The sequence below is a fragment of the Phacochoerus africanus genome, chromosome 9, assembly GCF_016906955.1.
Source record: "Phacochoerus africanus isolate WHEZ1 chromosome 9, ROS_Pafr_v1, whole genome shotgun sequence".
Taxonomy (NCBI): Eukaryota; Metazoa; Chordata; class Mammalia; order Artiodactyla; family Suidae; genus Phacochoerus; species Phacochoerus africanus.
This window is the reverse complement of record NC_062552.1, coordinates 79,134,610-79,156,552: the sequence shown is the minus strand read 5'-3', so window position 1 is coordinate 79,156,552 and position 21,943 is coordinate 79,134,610. Positions and strand designations below refer to the sequence as shown.

Here is a 21,943-nt window from a genome sequence, read left to right as displayed (position 1 = left end):
ATATAAAAAAGGCCCCAAGAATTTTTACAAGGTTAGGCTTAAATCTTCTATTCCTTTGTCCTTCATTCTGTACCAATAAGGTGTCTGTTATATACAACTAATTAAGTTTGTCTTTGGTACTATCCTCCCTCAGCTTGAATTTTAATGAAACTCTCACCTTCAGAGGGCACCCACTCTGCTCACTTAGTTACTATCAAAGGAAAAAAATCAATGACCAACAGTTGCTTTTCCAGAAATGATTTTGTGCATTTAAAATTAGCACAGACAAATATATTAATGAGTAAATGGCTTCAGAGATAAAAACATACGGCAGTTCATGAATTAATCTGGTTGAAGCATGCATGGTACCCTCAAATTATACCCAAAGGAAAATTTTTATTCTTGCAAATAGGGTAAGCTGTAAAGTCACATTAAAAAAAAAAATTAGTATTATACAAATTGCTTAGGTAAATGACCTTTACATCATGCATACACACCCCAAGAAAAAGGAAATGAAGCAAAAGAAAAAAATCCTAGTTTCCATATACAACATAATTTTTAAAACACCTATGCCAAAGTGGCCAGCTACTTTACTTATCCTGCCTCCCACTGCCTACCAACTAGTTCATGTTCTCCCTCTTATTCTAACAAAAGAGAGCATTTGTCAAAAGCCAATTAGCCAAAAGCTAGCTAGCTCTCCAAACTACATCTATAACCTTCAGAGTTCTTCATTCACTAAACTCATTTGATTTTTAACTTAGACTTTATAATCAGTAAGATTTTTTAAACCTAAAGAGAATTTTTAAAAAGTTCTTAAATGCAATAAAATGAAATAGAACTAAAATGTTTCAAGTTGATTATACATAGCCTTATAGAATTATTTCATGTGATTCTAAACTATAGTACAGTGATCCTTGAACAATGTAGGGGTTGAAAATCTGTATATAACTTTATAGTCTAACCTCCATATCCATGGTTCCACATTAGGGGATTCAACCAAAATTCTTGTAATATATATTTGTTGGAAGGAAAACAAAACAAAGCAGAGCAAAGTCATGGAAGTGGATCTGTGCAGTTCAAATGTGTTATTTAATCAAGGGAAAACTGTACTAAGTTAATATCCAAAATAGAAGATACTAATAAAACAAAAATCAAATCTAAAATAGCACTTGATAATCTTTTTTTTTTTTTTTTTTGCTTTTTAGGGCCAAATTTGTAGCATATGTAAGTTGCAAGGCTAGGGATCAAATGGGAGCTGCAGCTGCCAGCCACAGCAACAGCCAAGAGCAAGCAACAGGGGATACAAGCCATGCCCACGATCTACACCACAAGTCATGGCAATGCTGGCTCCTTTGCCACTAAGCGAGGTTGGGGATCAAACCTGCATCCTAATGGATACTAGTCGGGTTCGTTACAGCTGAGCCACAACGGGAATTCCTGGTAATCTTAATTTTGGTAAAAATATGGCTATTTTAAAACTGTGGCACAAAGCACTCATAAAAATATATGTTTTCTTAAAAATAAAAAGTGTCCCTCATTCTATCCATTGCAATTAACCAGATGCAAATAAAATTCAGCAATAATAAACACCCCTAATATATAGGAAGTGATTTCTTACTCCCATTAAAAGGAGCCAAGGCTCTTAGGAAAAAGGGACAAACTCTCGGATAGATCAAGAAGTATACCATAAGATCTAGAATACCTTATGGTGCCCAAAAGTAATGCAGTATTGTAAGAGTAAGGTCTGAAGGACACAGGAACCAACCTGACCCACTGGCCAAAGATGAAATATTATGAACTCCAAAGAATGATTTGCAATGGATTGAAACATATCAATTTGAAATACCCAAATTCATGATACTAAACTAAAGCAATGACTGTATTTAAAGAATGCTAAACTATCAATTACATCAAAATCTGAAAGATTTATTCTGACTTTCCAATGTAACCAATATTTTAGAAAAACCCAAATTATGAGTAGTTCATTACAGAAAAACTACAGATAATAAACTACGCTTTTGCAAGCCCCAATGAAATACCTAAGCAATGGTCATCAATGGATGATCATCCTAAGGTGAAAAATTGATGGGTAAGTTTTTACCATGAATGGATCATGGTGTAAAACTTGAACCCACAAATTTTTAACATCACTAAAAATGGGACAACAATGTTAGGTTACCTGATGTGATACAATACAAAATACATAACATTATCTATGAAATATTTTCACCTAAATAAATAGACTCTGAATCGAATCAAGCGTCTAGATCTGCACAGCCCCAGACAATAAGCCTGCTAAGCCACATGTGGCTATGGAGCATCTTAAATGTACTGAATGTGAATTCAGATAAATTGTAGTGAAATATACACACTGACTTCAAAGACTTTGTATGAAAAAAGAATGTAAAGAACTCCAATCATATTTTTATATGATTATGGGATAGTTACATAAAATACATTATTAAAATGAGTTTCACCCCAATTCTTTTACTATGAACATTAATTCAACAAATTAAATGTTATGATAAAAAGTTTGAGACAAGAGAGGAAGAAATCTGAATATGGACTGAATATTAGATGGTATTAAATAATCACTATGAATTTTGTGTGTGATAAGGGCATGTGGTTTGCATTTTGTTTAAAAGTCCTTATATACTAGGTGTGTACTGAAGTTTTCAAATTACTCTGGCAGGGAGTTCCCATTGTGGCACAGCAGAAAGGAATCTGACTAGTATCCATGAGGATGCGGGTTCAATCCCTGGCCCTGCTCAGTGGGTCAGGGATCTAGCGTTGCTGTGAGCTGTAATTTGAGTCACAGTTGCACCTCAGATCCTGAATTGCTGTGGCTGTGGTATAGGAGGGCAGCTATAACTCCAATTAGACTTCTAGCCTGGGAACTTCTGTATGTTGTGGGTGCAGCCCTAAAAAGCAAAAAGCAAACAAAATATTCTGTACAATGTGATCTGTTGTAAAAATTTACTAAAGATTATAATCATTACGGAATGCTGAAGTTTTAAGTTGTATTAGAGAGAAATACCAACATAGAAACACTTAAAGGGGTAAAAAATTCACTCCAACCTGAAGAGAAAAAGGCGAGTAGAAAATGAAGTTGGACTTTAAATGTGCTCTACATTTACATTTTAAAAGTGAATAAATACAAACTCCTGAAAATTCTGAAAACAAAATGAAAATTTAAGCCACTGCCAGAATATTCAAACAAAATTTAAGACCTCATTTTAATTATGAATTTCTACAAACCATAAATCTGAAGTAAACAATTCGTTAAATTGGCAAATGATGTATTATCAACAGTGGAAATAGCCAGTCTATGGTACTCAAAGACACCTCTGTTTTTTCATAAAAATTAAAAAGAAACTGACTTGCTTTACAAACCTGTTAGATTCTCTGATATTCATACCCAAGAAAATACAAGCTATATCAAAATTACTATTACTGACATGAAATCCTAGAAGCTGACAAGCAATTACAAAGCTATTCAAGGAGATGAAGTTCTACAATCATCAGGAACATACTTATGTGTTCTAATAGTCTTAATATATGAGATTTAAAGTTTAGAATATAAACTATCTTTGAGCATATCTCTTTTCTCAAAACTTGAACATGCTAAATCAGAGCTGACACCTATTAGGGGAACTAATATCTAAAACAACATAATCAGAGTTTATGGTACTAAAACAGATTTAACAGTAACTTTTACTGAATGTAACATGCTCAATTAGAAGCTTCTTATGAATCATCCTCTCAATTTACCTAAATTCTTTAGACCACCACAGTGTCACTGCCTCAGGTAAGAGATAATAAACGGAGGGTACTACTATCTTTGTTTTAACAAATGAGAAAAATTAAGGCTCAGATAAACTACATATGCTACCCAACACACATAGTTGTGAGGCTCCAAAGTAGAGCCAAACAATTGGACTCCAGAGCACATGACTGAGCACTGTCTTCACCCATTCCACTGTGACTGGAAGGACAGCAATTTAGGTAGCAATAGTATCTTATGAAATATCATTCCCATCTCCCCCTCCCCCAAAGTCAAAACTACCAACTAAGGGTTAATTGGTCTCTACCACACAAAATAACCCAATAAGTAAAGTCTATTATAAACCTAACATTTTGATTAAGTTGATGCCAGTCGTAACATGCAGAACTAATACCAGATTGTTAGCTTTATGGAGAAAGAGGAAGAGAAAGAGAGAACCGAACAGAAAGACTCTATAATCAATGAAAAATACATTCAACCCAGACCTTACCTAAAACCTGGCCAGCAATCATTCGGCCATCCTCTCCTGCAACAGCAGCTCGAGCATTTCTCTCATTAACGTACTGAACGAAGGCAAAGCCCTTATGAACAGAGCAACCCACGATTTTGCCATATTTGAGAAGATTGCCTCCACATCAGATTTCTTGACCACAAGAGTATTGAGATTCCCAATGAATACACGGGAATTCATGGAGCGAGGATCTGTCTTGTTGGTAACGTTGCTGGCCATTGTCTTTGATGATAAGGTAATTCACAAAGCCGAAAAACTGAAAGGAAAAAAAATGCATTCAGGTGAAAAGATGCTAAAAACAAAATAATCATTGATTAAAAACTTACTCTGAACCATCATGACTACCTAAATATAAGTCAACTAAAAGGATCTCACAGCAGCAAGTGTATTACTATTCAAAGACTATGGCACCTGAATACATCCTTATAGAATTTCACTCTTCTTTAGTATATTCTTGCTAGACTATCACTTCAAGGGGGCTGGGAAGAGGGAATCTTCTTCACAGACTAGGGGCAACACGATCTTCTTGGACATTATTAATTCCAAGTGATCTCCCTGTTTTAAAGTCCTCAAGCAAATTAGAACCCCATAAACTCTAAATTTCTCCTTGTTTTTCACCTTCCGAGTCACACTAACTTAACCATTCCTTGCCAACAATAACTCTACTTCTTGCACACTGCTTTTACTAAAATGAGCTCACTCATGCCCCCAAATTCTGCCCACAAACTAATCTTGAGCTAGATGAATGTGGACAACTGACACTCTACCCTTTACATATAATTAACTTTATTATACAAAAGCAATAAATAGAAGCAATTCACTCACTCTGGAAGTAATCTATTTCCAGGTACTTCAACTAATTTATAATATGCCATAGATATGTATCTTAAGTATCAATACAACCTTTTTACAGAAAGCAATGACTCTTCACTTTTTGTGTGAGAATATATTACAAACTATAACCAAGATATTTAATAATACTGGATGGTGATGATGATAAAACTAGCAAGTAGAACACTGCATGAATCAAAGGACCCAGAGAACTACGGAAAAAAATACAACTTTCCTCACACTGTTTCAAAACAAAAATTACCTTTATGTCTGTCATGGAGGCAGAATCCTATTATAATTACCCAGAGATTCATACTATCATTTTAGGTCTTCCAAAGTGAAGATATATTTTGGAATTCCCATTGTAGCTCAGTGGATTAAGAACCTGACACTATGTCTGTGAGGATGTGAGTTTGATCCCTGGCCTTGGGTTAAAGGATCTGGTGTTGCCACAAGCTGCAGCTCTGATTCAACCCCTAGCCCAGGAACTTCCATATGCTACAGGTGCGGCGGCTATAAAAAGAAAAAGAAAGAAGAAAAAAAAAAGATTTTTTGGGGGGTCGCATCCACACCAGAGTAGCAACCCAAGCTGCTGCAGTGACAACATTGGACAATGGATCCTCAACCTGCTGAGTCACAAGAGAACTCCAAAGTAAAGATGTTTTGACATTCTTTAGCCATTTTTTTTTTTTTTGGCTATGTCCCAGGCATGCCCAGGTCCCAGGCTAGTAGCACTGGCAATGCCAAATCCTTAGCCATTAGGCCACCAGGTAACTCCAAAATTCTTTAGCTTTTAATCAGTCCACTGCTCCTCCCCTCTCCAACCAACGTTAAACCTGGTTTAAATGGATGCACCTTAGATTCTGAGTTAACATACTTAAGATTATTTCTCATGTATCCCTTTGAAAGGTACTGAAGAATCTCAAAAAATACCAATGTCCAATATCTATTATTTTTCCAATCCTCAAGAGAATGACAAACTAGTTTTCATGGGTTACATAAAAACGTCTTATACACAAACACATAGAAAAAAAAATTAAACATTTATATATGATCACTACCATTCTGACCCTGAAAACAACTGGTCATTTCACAAGCATACAGGTTTTAAAGCTGTAACAACAGCTTTTACCTCCTATCCTTTCTGAAATTCAAAAAACAGCTCATCTTTATTTTGGTTTCTAAGTTGTATCTTTATAAATAGTCTTTTTGGACTAAGCAATAAAAAATTAACCACAGTGGCTACTGAGAATCAACAACCTTTCAATTAAGTGGGAGTGCCAGAAAGCCTTAGAACAACAAGGAATCAAAATTGAAACCTACTAAAAGGTCTAACTGGCTGCAAATATTTTTGCTTAGCTATTAGGGTTTACTATTATTATAAGTGGAAATATAAACTATTTTTCAGCAAATGTTTTTCACTAACAATAAATATAACAGCAAATACTGGAAAAACTCTCTCCAGGTTTCAACAAAAACAAAACTTGGTGTCAAGGCATCCCCATCAACTCCAAATGCAAGCTAACATGCATGGTATCTATTACTGTGGGAGTCTAAAAGACCCAGAAATAGAAGAATCCCAAAATATCCAGCTAGTATTTACTGGAAAGGGAAGTGATGTTAGGAATAGCAGTTCCAACAGGGAAGGTTTTGTCTGCTCCAAAATGGGTAAGTACAAGGTACTGCAGTAAAACAGCCTCAAGGTGCTAGAGCAGTTTAGGATCTGTAAAATTTCAAAGCGAACTCAGCAGCCCCATGTACACCATTCCTTTCTCAATCCCTTTCTTCCCTCTAAAACACCTAATTTTAAAGTAAAATTCTTTTAAAATGTACTAAATGATATCACCTAAACATTTACCCCTAGATAGTATAGTCTTATTCATTAAACAAACTTGAGGAATTTCCCATTGTGGCTCAGTGGTAACAAACCCAACTAATATCTGTGAAGATGAGGGTCTGATCCCTGGTCTTGCTCTGTGGGTTAAGATCCCGTGTTACCACAAGCTTTGGTGTAGGTTGCAGATGCATGGATCTAGCGTGGCTGTGGAGTAGGCCAGCAGCAGCAGCTTTGATTCAACCCCTAGCCCAGGAACTTCCATATGCCACAGATGTGGCCATTAACTAATTAAGAATCCCACTGCAGCAGTTTGGGTTGCTGTGACAGCGTGAGTTCAATGCCTGGCCTGTTGCAGTGGGTTAAAGGATCTGGTGCTGCGGACTCAATCCCTAGCCTGGGAACTTCCATATGCTGCTGGTAAGGCCATTAAAAAGAAAAAAAAAGAAAAAAAATCAAAATGCAGTATACACAATTGGGTAATATATAACTGGAGGCAAATAAACTACCTATATAAAAACTATGTACTCAGGAAAAAAAGGGCAAAAATATTTAAAAATATTGTTCCATGGGTACTCTTTTGGTTAATTCATTGTTAACATCTTCATAGTTTTTTATATTATCCCAATTTTCTTCAATGAAATAAATACAAGCTGCAGGGGAGTTCCTGTCACGGCACAGCAGAAACGAAGCTGACTAGGAACCATGAGGTTGCGGGTTTGATCCCTGGCCTTGCTCAGTGGGTTAAGGATCTGGCATTGCTGTGAGCTGTGGTGTAGTTTGCAGATTTGTGGCTAGGATCTGGCGTTGCTGTGGGTCTGGCATAGGCTGGCAGCTGTAGCTCTAATTTGATGCCTAGCCTGGGAATCTCCATATGCTGCAGGTGCAGCCCTAAAAAGCCAAAAAAAAAAAGAAAGAAATGTTTTGTTTTTAGGAAAACACCATTTTAAAAATCAAGCATCTAACTTCTACTCAGGAAATGTATTTGAGGGGAAATAAAGTCAGTCAACTGTTTTTAAATAACAATCCAGGTTCCTTAAACATTGGTTTTATTAAACCTTTCAAATGCTTTGAAAACATCAGATGTACTTATAAACTAATAGTCTTAACAACACTGTTAAATACATCATAAATACTCCACAAATTCTCAAAGATGAATGTACTCTGGTCATATCCTTTAAGCAAAACCATTAAGTAAATTCATTCTTTTTTAAACTCAATACTGAACACTACAGAACATTTAAATAAATAAAAGTACAAGAATAAAAAATACACAGAATCTGTTTCTTAAAATTGTTTTTCAAGAGTAAAACCAAAGGGAAAAGATTTCTCAAATTATTATGTTCCCTGGTTACTCTGCATCCTGTTTAACTCAGCAGCGGAGATGAGTCTGCTTCTAGAAAAGCAGAATTCCAGACAAAGGAAAAAAGGTCAAGTGTTTTACTAGAGGTTATTGGGTGGTAGTACTCAAACCTCTAGTTCATGGATACAAATGCATGTATTTGCATATTTTTTCTATGTCAGGTTCTCATTTCCACAATTTTTATTATCAAAGGATTACTAAGACTAGTGCCTAAGAATCTAAACCAGGAATATTAAGTTATGGATCTGTGTGCCCATTTGATCATGTTTTAAGTTGATCATATGCAACAAGAGATTTTTATGGTAAGATCCATGGATACAGAAATGTGTTTCTATTCCCATTTCTAACATCCCATTCATATCCTAAAACCAAAATACAAATAAAAACTACATCTGGTTGGAGTGCAAGCAAATCTGTCAATTTTATTTCTAACTGTACATTCTAAAGTTTCAGCAATCTATCATACTCTCTGTTCTCTTAAGAGGCATACCTAGTTTGGATTGTCAATCGAGTTACAAATTTGGGAAATGTTTGTAATGACTGTCCCATTTCCCTTTAACTTCATGTTAAATCTCAAGCAAATTGTGTTGGGAAGAAGTATAGCAAGATGAGAAAGGCAGACTGTACTGACAATTACGAGACGCACGTTTCAAATGGTCTAGAAACAGAAACAAAGGTTTTGAAGTTCCTGGAATTTGCTGGGAACCAGGCGAAAATCAATTCATAATTGGAATCAAGCTTTCAGCTCTCTTGCTTTTATGTCCTGGTCATTAGAACTCCACCTTTAGTGGAAGAAGACTGAGGGGACAGAAGATAAATACTTGACAAAGCAGTGCCACTCATTCAGACTGTGTTCGGTATTCTACCCAGGAATTATTTAAGAGGGCGTGATGGGGGGAGAACACAACAGAAAGCATAAAAGCCACAAGATGTTTCTACTGACCTTCTTAATCAGTCCTCTACCTGTTCACCCTATTCTACAGGCCACTCACATTATACTTAACTCATATAACATAATCCATTGGTCCATAAAAAAAGATGGCATCAGTATGGCTTATCAAATGTGAGATCATACTAACTAGACAACAAAGGAGATAACTTACCTCAGACTAGGAAATTCAGAACCCTACCCTAGAATTTTCTCTTTGTTATTACCCCATAAAACTAAAATAGTCCCTACACTTAATTCAATTTAGTTGCAACCACCGTTATGTCTAATATGCTTTTATTCCCCACCTTTCTTTGAAGCATTTTAAGGACAGTTTCACTAGATGGCAGCAATGAGCTGACAATTTTTTTTAAAAAGATGGCAATCTTCCTGAGTCCAAAGATTTCCTATTTCACACTTTCACAATTTCTTACAGTTTCTCAGTACCTTTTAGATACTGTAAATAAATTTCTCTGCCTACTTAGAGAAACAGCACCTGGTCTAAACTGTTTTCCTACTGCTCACATATCTGCAAACAGGTGGCCAGTGTTATGACCTCTCTGGATTTTGCACCTGTAGATCCAATTAACCACGTATCAAAAATATTCAGGGGAAATAATGTTCTGGAAAGTTGCAAAACATAAAACCTGAATTTGCTGCACACCATTTACATAAAATTTACATTGTATTCACAATTATTTACATTAGGTATTATAAGTGATCTAGAGATGATTTAAAGTTCATGATAGGATATACACAGGTTATTCGCAAATGTCTCACCATTTTATATAAGAGACGTTAGCACCCTCAGATTTTTATATCTGCCAGGGTTCTGGAAGCAACTCCCCTAGGATACCAAGGGACTGTAATTTACTCCACCCCCAAAGCTAATTACTCATCAAAACACAGTCATGATGTCAAGGTAAAGAGTATCATGTAAAGACCACCATGTCCAAGAATTAAAACTGAGTATATTCAAGATATAAATAATAATGGAAATGTATGATTCAATAAACAATACCACATAGCCATCTAAAAAAAAAACTGGGGGCTAATATCATTCTATATGCCAAAAGAAATTATAGATAAATCAAAATTTAAATGTAAAATTACATACACAATTGTCAAAACCCACATAATATGAAACTCAACAATCCTCAAGAAGTATGAGTAACAGGAAAAAATACAGCAATTAAAAAAAAAGTGAATATGAAAAATTTTATTCATATTTTAAGAAAGCATAGTGAAAAAAACCTCAAGACCACTTTTTACGATTTGACCCCTAGCCTGGGAATAACATGGGTGTGGCCCTAAAAAGACAAAAAAAAAAAAAAAAAAAAGCAAGAACGGACAGGTGTGCGTGTGTAGCAAAATCACTTTGTTACAGAGAAAGTATAACAACATTTTAAGTCAACTATCCTTCAATGAAACTTTTTTTTTTGTCTTTTTGCTATTTCTTGGGCCGCTCCCGCGGCATATGGAGTTTCCCAGGCTAGGGGTCTATCGGAGCTGTAGCTGCCAGCCTATGCCAGAGCCAGAGCAACGCGGGATCCGAGCCGCGTCTGCAACCTACACCACAGCTCATGGCAACGCCGGGTCGTTAACCCACTGAGCAAGGGCAGGGATCGAACCCGCAACCTCATGGTTCCTAGTCGGATTCATTAACCACTGCGCCACGACAGGAACGCCAATGAAACTTTTTTAAAAAATGAAAAAATAATTGATTCAGACAACTGTCAATGTACACCAAAAGCACTGGGCGAACGCTTCTTGGGCAGGAAAGAGTTTACTTACATGGTTTCAAAGTATTACCCAACAGATTGCTCACTGATTATAAAAGAGAAAAACTACTTAATAACAGATACATGGGTCACCACTTAAACCAAGTGATCTGACATTATATGCTTCCTGACTTGACAAAATAAGATACACCACCTACACGATATTCTCGGTAAAATATTTGACTTGAATCTATACAACAGGGAAATAATCAGACAATTTCAAGATTGTGGGGGACATTATACTGGTTGGGTGGAACTCCTCAAAGAGCGGTTGACCTTTTCTAGATTAGGAAAGCAATGTATGAATTTTGAAATCTAGATTGGGGAGGAGACAGTTTCTGTGAAAACTAGAGAATTCTAATGTGGACTACATGTGAGTTAATATTAAATTAATGTCTTAATTGCTTTGATAACTACTTTGATGATATAGATTATCTTTATTCTTAGGATATGCAGCTGTACTGAAATTCCCATGTGAAGTATCATGCCTGTAACTTTAAAATCATTTGGGAGGAAAAAAGACATATAGAGAGCAAGCATGGTAATTTAGACAGCTGTTAGCAGAACAAGAATAGGGAGGCTGAAACAAGGAGTTCTGGTTGTGGCGCTGTGGAAATGAATCCAACTAGTATCCATGAGGGATCTGGTTCGATCCCTGGCCTCACTCAGTGGGTCAGGGATCCGGCATTGCTTGAGCTGTGGATTAGGTCACAGATGCAGCTCGGATCTCAAGATGCTGTGGCTGTGGCCAGCAGCTATAGCTCTCCGATTCAACCTGTAGCCTGGGAACTTTCATATGCCACGTTGCGACGACCCCCCCCCCCCCAAATTAAATAAAACTAAATAAAAATAAGGTATAGGTACATCTATTGCTATCATACTGGAGAAGAATGGATCAAAACAACAAAATATTAATAGTGGTCATCTTTGAGTGCTGATGCTGTAAACATTTCCTTTATCTGCATGTTTCCTTCTAAGTTTCCTTTTCTTTTTTTTTTGTCTTTCTGCCATTTTCTTGGGCTGCTCCCGTGGCATATGGAGGTTCCCAGGCTAGGAATGAATTGGAGCTGTAGCTGCTGGCCTACGCCAGAGCCACAGCAACACCAGATCCAAGCTGCATCTGCGACCTACACCACAGCTCATGGCAACGCCGGATCCCTAACCCACTGAGCAAGGCCAGCAATCGAACCCGCAACCTCATGGTTCCTAGTTGGATTCGTTAACTACTGAGCCACGACGGGAACTCCCTAAGTTTCCTTTAATAGGAAACTTTAATCTTTTTATAAGAAAAAGATTATTCCTATCAAAGTATAAATGGGTAAGGAAATGCAACAGAAAATTTAAAAAAGAAGTTCCTTAAGGAAACACTCACAGAATCTCAATGAGGGAAAGAACCAATCGTAAAGTTCAATGCCCCCAAGCTCTTCCAAGGATGTTAAAATTCCCTTGTAACACCTTCTGTCAACAGTCAAGTTTCTTAAATTGTCACCAAAATCAACTGGAAAGATTCGCAATTCTGAATCTAAGTTCCTCCCTTAGATCTTCTCTTTAATGTCCATTCATCAGCAACTAAATTATTTTTTCTTTGACTTAAAACATCCTTCTCAAACTGTTCCCTAACCTGACCATGTTCTGTAAAAATAAGATACAACTTAACCTATCAATGTCCCTTTGAACACAGTAGTCCAAATTTGGTTACTCTTTCAAGAGTGGAACACATTCTGGATGCTATCCAGATACTACTATACTTGCTAATGCTGGCATTGTCAACACATACAAAATTCATTGTTAAGTGCAGGGCTTTACAGTTCATATACTATTTCACACTCTTATTTTTAATTTACAGTCTCTGGTTCTAGCCTGAAGAAAATTTCAGACTTTGAATCTTGTAGTAACAATCCCTCCCAATACTGTGAGCAGTCTCACTCATGTCATTTTTAAAAATTTATTAAGATTAACACAATTTTCCTTTAACAGTGAGTTTTTTTCATGTTATATATCAGCTTTGAAACAATGATACTAAGATCAATCTCAACTGAGAAGCCTTTCTGCCTATGTCCTGTGCACTGAAAAGCTCTACCCTGATTTAGTTTTGAAAGGACCCTTAATAACTTAGCTTAGATAAAGCCTAATAAAAAAGTTTTTTTGGAGTTCCAGTCGTGCAGCAGAAACAAAACCGACTAGGAACCATGAGGTTGCAGGTTCAATCCCTGGCTTTGCTATGAGCTGTGGTGTAGGTCACAGACACAGCTCAGATCTGATGTGGCTGTGGCTGTGGCCGGCAGCTGTAGCTCCAATGTGACCCCTAGCCTGAGAACCTCCATATGCCGGCAGCATGGCCCCCCAAAAAAAGCAAAAAAAAAAATTTTAATCGAAAGGGTAGATTACAAATCGCATATCAAGCCATGTCCACATTTAAAACAGCAACTACCCTTAAGGTGAGATCATCCTAAAAAGTACACAAACATACCCCCAAGTCCCCATACCATAAACAAAAATCTTATGTGTACAGGCGTTCCTATCATGGGGCAGTGGATACGAATGCAACTAGGAACCATGAAGTTGTGGGTTTGATCCCTGGCCTCACCCAGAGGGTTAAGGATCCAGTGTTTTCAGAGCTGTGGCATAGGCCAGCAGCTACAGCTCTGATTAGACCCCTAGCCTGGGAACCTCCATGTGCCCAGGGTACGGCCCTAAAAAAAGACAAAAAGACCAAAACAACAACAACAACAACAAAAACCCCAATAATAATAAAGCCCTTATGTGTGCGATACATATTATTTGTCCACAACAATTCAAGTCCTTAATACTGTATATAAGAATGTATGAAAATAATAAACATCCCAATGGTTAAGAGCTCAGAGGCCTCACAGTCAGCTTCGATTCATCTGTTTCAATTTCAAAGTCAACCACTTGAGCAGCATACTTCCCTTTGGAGTGCCAATCCCTCAAACACCAGATTCTTCAATCATAAAATGGGTATCACTGATAGTACTTGTCTCATAGGATAGGTATGAGGTGTAAATGAAGTAAGGTACGGTAAACATAGAACATGGTGCCTAGCACACAGCAAGTATAGATGCTGCAGCTGTTGCTACTATTTCATCATTTACTATTATTGGTAAATACCAATAAAAAAATGGGACAAGGACACAAAAGGTGATTGGAACAACAAAAAATCATCACCACATAATGGAGATAAAAGATTAAACCAAATACCATACTTTACCCACTAAACGAGTAACATTTAAAATAGAAATGGTCACTTCATACACTGTCACAGTATGAAATGGCAATTATATTTTCAAAGGACAACCAGACTATTTTAATAAAAGCCTTAAGGATTTTTTACTTATTTTTTTTTAGGGCTGCACCCACAGCATATGGGAATTCCCAGGCTATGGGTCTAATCAGGGCTGTACTTGCCGGCCTACACCACAGCTCATGGCAACACTGGATCCTTAACCCACTGAGCAAGGTCAGGGATCGAACCTGCATCCTCATGGATGCTAGCCAGATTCCTTAACCTCTAAGCCACAAAGGGGGAACTCATTTTTATTTTTTTAAATGGCCACACCTGTGGTATATGGAAGTTCCCAGGCTTCAGGCCAAATCTGAGCTGCAGCTGAGGCCTACCTAAACCATAGGCCTGGCAAGACAGGTCCAAGCCACACCTGCAACCTGCACTACAGCTTGCTGCAATGTCGTATCTTTAACCCACTGAACCATAATGGGAACTCCCAATAATCTCACTTTTAAGAACTCATTTGAGAGTTCCCATTGTGGCTCATCAGTAATGAACCCAACTAGTTCATGAGGATGTGGGTTCAATCCCTGGCCTTGATCACTGAGTGATAGATCCAGCATTACCATGAGCTGTATTGTAGGTCAAAGATGATGCCTGGTGTGGTTGCGGCTGTGAGCTCCCATTTGACCCCTAGCATGGCAACTTCCCTATGCTGCACATATGGCCCTAAAACACAAAAACAAAAACAAAACAACCACAAACTCAGAGGGAACAAGGATGCAGACATATTAAGTGAAAAATTAGAAACCAAGTGCATTATGTGAGACTAATATTTAAAAACTAAACCAAGAGATGTTCAAGATTAAAGTAAAAAATTTAAAAAAAAAAGATGTTCAAGGTAAACATAATATACAAGTTATTCAGAAGATTATATATATGCTAGTGTTCAACAAGTTAGAATGTGGTAAGATTGTGAACTTTGAAAATATTCTTTTCCCCATCTCTTTTCTCTTTTTACTCCTGCACCTGTGGTATGTGGCCCCTGGCTAGGGGTTGAATCAAAGCTGTAGCTGCAAGCCTCGGCCACAGCCACAGCAATATGAGATCCCAGCCGCATCTGTAACACACATCACAGCTTGTAACAATGCCAGATCCTTAATCCACTAAGCAAGGCCAGGGATCGAACCCACATCCTCAAGGACACTATGTCAGGTTCTTAACCCACTGAGCCACAATGGTAACTCCTCTTTCATTTTTTTGACTACACCTGTGGCTTGCCAAAGTTCCTGGCCCTGGGATCCAACTCAAGCCACTACAATGACAACACCAGATCCAATACCGATCTCTGAGCTACAAGAGACCTCTTGCAATCTTTCTTTAATATTTTCTGAGTTTCATAATTTTTTCATTCTGCAAAGAGTTTCAAGCTACCCTGGAATTTAATGATTATGATCAGAGAAGCTTTTCTATTAAGTCCTAAACAGAATTAGAAAAGCTGGGTGCTTCCTTTCCTCCAGAGCAATTCAGAACTACATAAAATCAAAAAATTGGGCCTAAGACAAAAAAACTTTCACTGGATATTGCATTCCATAATTTGGGGTCTCTCACTTGATGGCAGTCCCAACAGATATGGATATTTCTCTCCATATTCACAACCTTCTAATCAGCAGTGCCATCAAGTTTTTTTTTAAACTGAAGTATAGGTGATTTACAATATTTCATTAATTTCACTTATACAGCATAGTGATTTAGGGTTTTTCTTTTTGGTATATTCTATTTTGGGGTTGTTACAAGATATTGGGTATAATTCCCTGTGCTATACAATAAACCCTTGTTGCTTACCTGTAACAGTAGTTTTTATCTGTTAATACCATACTCCCTAATTTGTTCCTCCCACAATTAAATGCTAGGTCACCTCTTTCTGAGTATCATATTTAAGGGGGAAAAAAAGACAGATTTTAGAACCCATCACATTCTAGAGCAGTTTCTATATAGTAGAACTCCTAAACAACATCTATGTACTCTGTGAACATTTTAAGCCATTTGAAAAAAAAGAGGTTTCTGAATCTGTAAGTATCAAACAAGCATTAGAAATACATAAGAGAATGCTTTTCATAGGAAAAGAATTAACATTTCAAAATCACTTCAGCAAGGTCAATAAATCTTAACTGGGAACTAAAACATCAAGGGCACATGCAATACACAAAACTACTGAACAAACAAAAAATACATTGAAGACTTCTTTTTTTTTGTCTTTTGTCATTTTACGGCCAAACCCTTGGCATATGAAGGTTCCCAGGCTAGGGGTCTAATCAGAGCTATAGCTGCCGGTCTACGCCATAGCCACAGCCACGCCAGATCCTTAATCCACTGAGCAAGGCCAGGGATCAAAGCTGCAACCTCATGGTTCCTAGTCAGATTCTGCTGTGCCACAAAAGGAATAACAACTCCTAAAGACTTATTTCTAATATAACTGAAAGCCTATGTGAATGAGTGTATAAGCTCTTGGTCAGGAGAAGGGTATATTTAGAGATTCATGCTTAAGAATGCAAATGTAGGGCTTTGTCTTATATCAGCAATTTCCTTTTGGTAGTTCAGCAAAAATCACTGAAAAAAAGCAAACATGGCCATTAGGTACAATAGAAATTCATTATTCTGTGTGCTTAAAAGTTGGGGAAAGGAGAAAATGGTCATATAACTAAATTACGGTCAGTGAGCCACCTTGATCTACAAAACTGTTTTAAAACATGAATCTTTTCAGCTATCATTTATCACCAAAAGATAAATATAGATTGGTCACATTATACCAGATATGCAATTTGCCTAAGAGCTCAGAAAATTCAAAACTCACACAAACAGCATGTATTTCTGATTACTAGCTTAAGTAGCACCACTGTTTAGCCAGCCTGCCTGATGAAAACTACATGACTCTTAAGTCAATGTGAAATTTAGGGAGAGTCATTAGTTGAAATTTTGCACACAAAATGGTCATTTTTTTTTAATACTCCATTATTTCAAATTAACATAAAATGACTCAGCTTTGCTTCCCAGACATCAAAAACACTCTTGCCAGAAAATCTACCAAAATTTCTAATTCCCGAGCAAGCAATAAAAAGGAGTGAAAGTGGTTGAGACCAGCACATCTCTCTAATGTGCCCATCACAGTTCTAGGATAAGGTATAAAATTCTGTATTTCTAAGAAACTTCCAGATGATGACGATAACAATATGCTGTTCTGGAGCGCAGACCATATTCTGAATAGCAAGGGTTAACAATATTTAATAAGACTTCATTTCTTTATTATCTTGTAGAATGCTTCAGTTTTTCAAACTGAGCACTGGGTTTCAACAAATACACTTTTTAAAAGTCTACCACCATCTGGAGTTCCCATTGTGGCGCAGTAGTTAACGAATCCGACTAGGAACCATGAGGTTGTGGGTTCGGTCCCTGGCCTTGCTCATTGGGTTAACGATCCAGCATTGCCGTGAGCTGTGGCTACAGCTCTAATTCGACCCCTAGCCTGGGAACCTCCATATGCCGTGGGAGCGGCCCAAAGAAATAGCAAAAAGACAATTAAAAAACAAAACAAAACAAAACAAAAACTCTACCACCATCCCCTGGAGACACGTGTTAGGGAAAAATCAAGATTTTTCAGATTTTACAAAGATAATACTGTGTTTTTGCTATATAACACTCAGTGGGATCTAGGTAAGCATCAAGGTATCAAATAAATACATTAATATTTCTACAGTACGAGTTCCCGTCGTGGCTCAACAGAAATGAATCTGACTAGCATCCATGAGGATGCAGGTTCAATCCCTGGCCTCGCTCAGTAGGTTATGGATCCAGTGTTGCCATGGCTATGGCATAAGCTGGCAATTACAGCTCCAATTCGACCCCTAGCCTGGGAACTTCCATATGCTGAGGGTGCGGCCCTAACATAAAAAAATTAATTAAAAAAATGTAGCAGAATCTCATTTTCTGTTATCCTGAAAACTTAATTTTATCATACATGAGAATAACCATACCAAGATTTTACCTCAAAAAATTTTTTACGCTTATTTCTAAGTTCTAATAAATAGAACTTCCCAAATCTAAGAAGGACTACACAAAACAGTATGTAAGCAAAAACCCACAACCCGCATTACCGTTCCCATAGAAATAAAACACTACTAAGAGAATGCCTTATTCAGTCCTCAGAACAGTATTATAGGGTCCTAAAATATATTCAATTTATTCAATGTTTTTGTGTGATGACTGTTTTCTTAAAGCCCCTATCTTCTAAAAAAACATACTGATATATCTATAGAAGAAATATATTAAGTATTTATTTACTTCAAAATAACATGAGGGGAAGGGTGTAGATGCAGATACAGATGAAATAAGATTACCCAAAAATTATTAAAGCTGCATTAATTTATGAATTTATGAATACTGACCATACTATTTTCTCTTTTGCATGTTTGAAATTTTTTCACAATAAAATTAAGAGAGCACTGAATAGGAGTTCCCTTTGTGGCTCAGCAGTTAACAAACCCAACGATGATCCATGAAGATGCAGGTTCAATCCCTGGCCTCACTCAGTAGGTTAAGGATCCCGAGTTACTGTGAGCTGTGGGGTAGGTCAAAGATGCGGCTCGGATCTGCCATGACTGTGTCTGTGGAGTAGGCTAGCAGCTGTAGCTCTGAATGGATCCCTAGGCTGGGAACCTCCCTCCATATGCTGTGGTTGTGACCCTAAAAAGCAAAAGCAAAAGCAAAAAAAAAAAAAAAAAAGGCACCGAATATATGCATATACATGGGAATAAACATTATCTATGAATCTCAAACTATACACAGAAAAATAGTCAACCTGGTAGCAATTTTTCACTCAGAAAAACTATTAACACTATAACATTCTTTCTCTTCAATTTATGAACACTTAATTTAAATGCCAAACCTTAAAACATAGGCAATAAATCCAAGTAATTCACAAAACTAAAAGTTATTTATTAGTGGTCACTTATATTTCCAGTAAGTAAATTGGCTTTTTGTGTCTGTGTCTTTTTAGAGCCACGCCTGTAGCATATGGAGGTTCCCAGGCTAGAGGTCAAATCAGAGTTGCAGCCACCAGCCTATGCCATTAACAAGCCTACGCCATTAACACAGCAGATCCAAGCCCCGTCTGTGACCACCACAGCTCATGGCAACACTGGATCCTTAACCCAAGCGACGTCAGGGATCAAACCTGTGTCAGGTTCATTTCCTCTGAGCCACGACTGGAACTCCTTTTTGGAGAGCAAACTAGATTAAAAAAAAAATTGGGGGAGTGGGCTTTTAGGGCCACAGGTGTGGCAAATGGAAGCTTTCAGGCTAGGGGTCAAATCAGAGCTGCCAGCCACAGCTCATGACAATGCCGAATCCCCAACTCACTCAGTGAGACCAGGGATCAAACCCTTGTCCTCATGAATACTGGTTAGATTTGCTTCCACTGCACCACAACAGGAACTCCTGAAAAGCTTTTAAAACATAAATGCCCTTGAACAATTATACTTCTGGAGCTTAATTCTAAGGGTATTTACAAAATCTTAATTGTAACATCATTCAATTGTTAATAAAAACTGTTTATAGAAGGGGAAATTGGGGAGTTCCTGTCGTGGTGTGGAGGAAAGGAATCCGACTAGCCACATGAGGTTGTAGGTTTGATCTCTGGCCTCACTCAGTGGGTTAAGGTGTTGCTGTGAGCTATGGTGTGGGTCACAGATGCAGCTTGGATCTGGCATTGCTGTGGCTGTGGTGAAGGCCGGCAGCTACAGCTCCAATTAGACCCCTAGCCTGGGAACCTCCATGTGCTGCAGATGTGGTCCAAAAAGACTAAAGACAAAAGACAAATAAATAAATAAATAAATAAATAAAAGGGGGGGGGATTGGGAGGGGGCTTAATGGCCCAACAATAGAGTACTGGTTAAGTAAAATATTGTAGAAGTATACCATGTAATACAAAGCAGCTATTACAATTTTTAAGAGACCTGCATTTAATAATATCCTACGTTAATCTTATATTCATGTTGAAGAAAAAACTACTACTTAAATGTATGTGCTGGATGTATGACATGACTTTTCTGAAAAGCCTACATTTGCTGCTGAAGTTCCCACAGAAGCGCAACATGATCTGCAGCCTCTTGGGAATGCTGGGACACAGGATGGATCCCTGGCCCGGCACAGTGGGTTAAGGATCCAATGTTGCCGAAGCTGCAGCGCAGGCCACAAATGCGGCTAAGATCTGATCCCTGGCCTGGGAACTCCACACACTCCGGGACAGCCAAAAAAAGAAAAAAAACAAAAAAAACAAACAAACCTGGAAGGCCACACGAAACCTTTTACTTTGGATGATTAAGTATGTCTTTTTGGAGGGGGCTGCTTTGCATTTTCTAAATGTTATATGAGCATGCATTGCTTAATTTGTACTAAAGGTAAAATAAAATGGGGGTACCTTCTCTTAAAAAAAATCTACATCAATCTTAAGTCATAGTATCCCTCTTTTTGACCACACCTATGGCATGTGGAGGTTCCCAGACAGACTGAACCCCAAGGCACAGCAGTGACAAGGCCAAGTCCCCAACTGCTAGGGCATCAGGGAACTCCTAGTATTCCTTTTTTTTTTTTTGTTCTCTTTTTGTCTTCTCAGGGCCACACCTGTGGCACATGGAGGTTACCAGGCTAGGGGTCTAATTTGAGCTGTAGCTGCCAGCCTACATTACAGCCACAGCAACACCAGGTCTGAGCTGTGCCTGTGACCCACAACACAGCTCATGGCAACACCAGATCCTTAACCCACTGAGCAACACCAGGGATTAAACCCGAAACCTCATGGTTCCTAGTCGAATTTATTTCCGCTGCACCATTATGGGAACTCCTAGTATTCTCTTTTTAATTTTAGTAAAACTACATTTCAAACAGCTGTGTAGCTCCAAAATAAAGAAGTCAACAAACTTGCAAGAACAAGAGAAAATTTTCCTTTGGAAAAGGACATTTAACTACCTCAATTTTAGCCATGTTTTCTTAAAGTTAAAACAAAACCATTTATGTCACAATAACTATAATTAAAGCATTAATATAAGGAATTACAGCACATTATAAATGGTTACATCATTTTCAGAATACAGAATTTTATTAAGAGAGCTGAGGGAAAAATTTAACATGTATTCCATTATTCTTAAATGTCATTCCAGACTAGTTAGAAAAGCGTAAGACTGGTTCAATGAACTTCCAGGGAGTTATATGAATTCCAAAACTCAAAAGCCATATATTAATCTAAATGGGAAACAGGATGGGTATTTCAGACAGGAAAAACTGGAATCAGATCCAGTAGGAGAAAAAACTCAGGGGACCTCTAATCTGCCATGGCTACCTCTCAAAAATAGCTATGAATTCTCACTGGATAATAAATTTTTTAAGTTCTTTCAAATTGTGACTACAGCCCTATTACAGGCAACAAGCAGCCTATGCCCTCAAATGCTAACATAATTCATTCCATCACAGCCAATCCTATTTTAAAGCTGTTTTTTACAACTTAACTACAAAAATTGCTTCCTTAACTCCTTCTACACAGGCTATAGTTATTTATACCCAGACACAGAATCTTAAGAGTTGAAATATACCTACAATAAGGAGTTTCGGGTTTTAAAATCAGAAGCAAACTAATA

The 21,943-nt window shown here is 37.6% G+C and overlaps 1 protein-coding gene across 1 annotated transcript in view; it reads right to left on the bottom strand.

Annotated features, from left to right (window-relative positions):
• Positions 1–21,943, bottom strand: part of HNRNPC (heterogeneous nuclear ribonucleoprotein C) — a 47,878-nt gene that overhangs the window by 14,554 nt on the left and 11,381 nt on the right. Inside the window, 2 exon segments of the mRNA XM_047797374.1 lie at positions 4,254–4,382; positions 4,385–4,530. Of these exon segments, the coding sequence (XP_047653330.1) occupies positions 4,254–4,382; positions 4,385–4,493 (238 nt within the window). The 5' untranslated portion in view covers positions 4,494–4,530.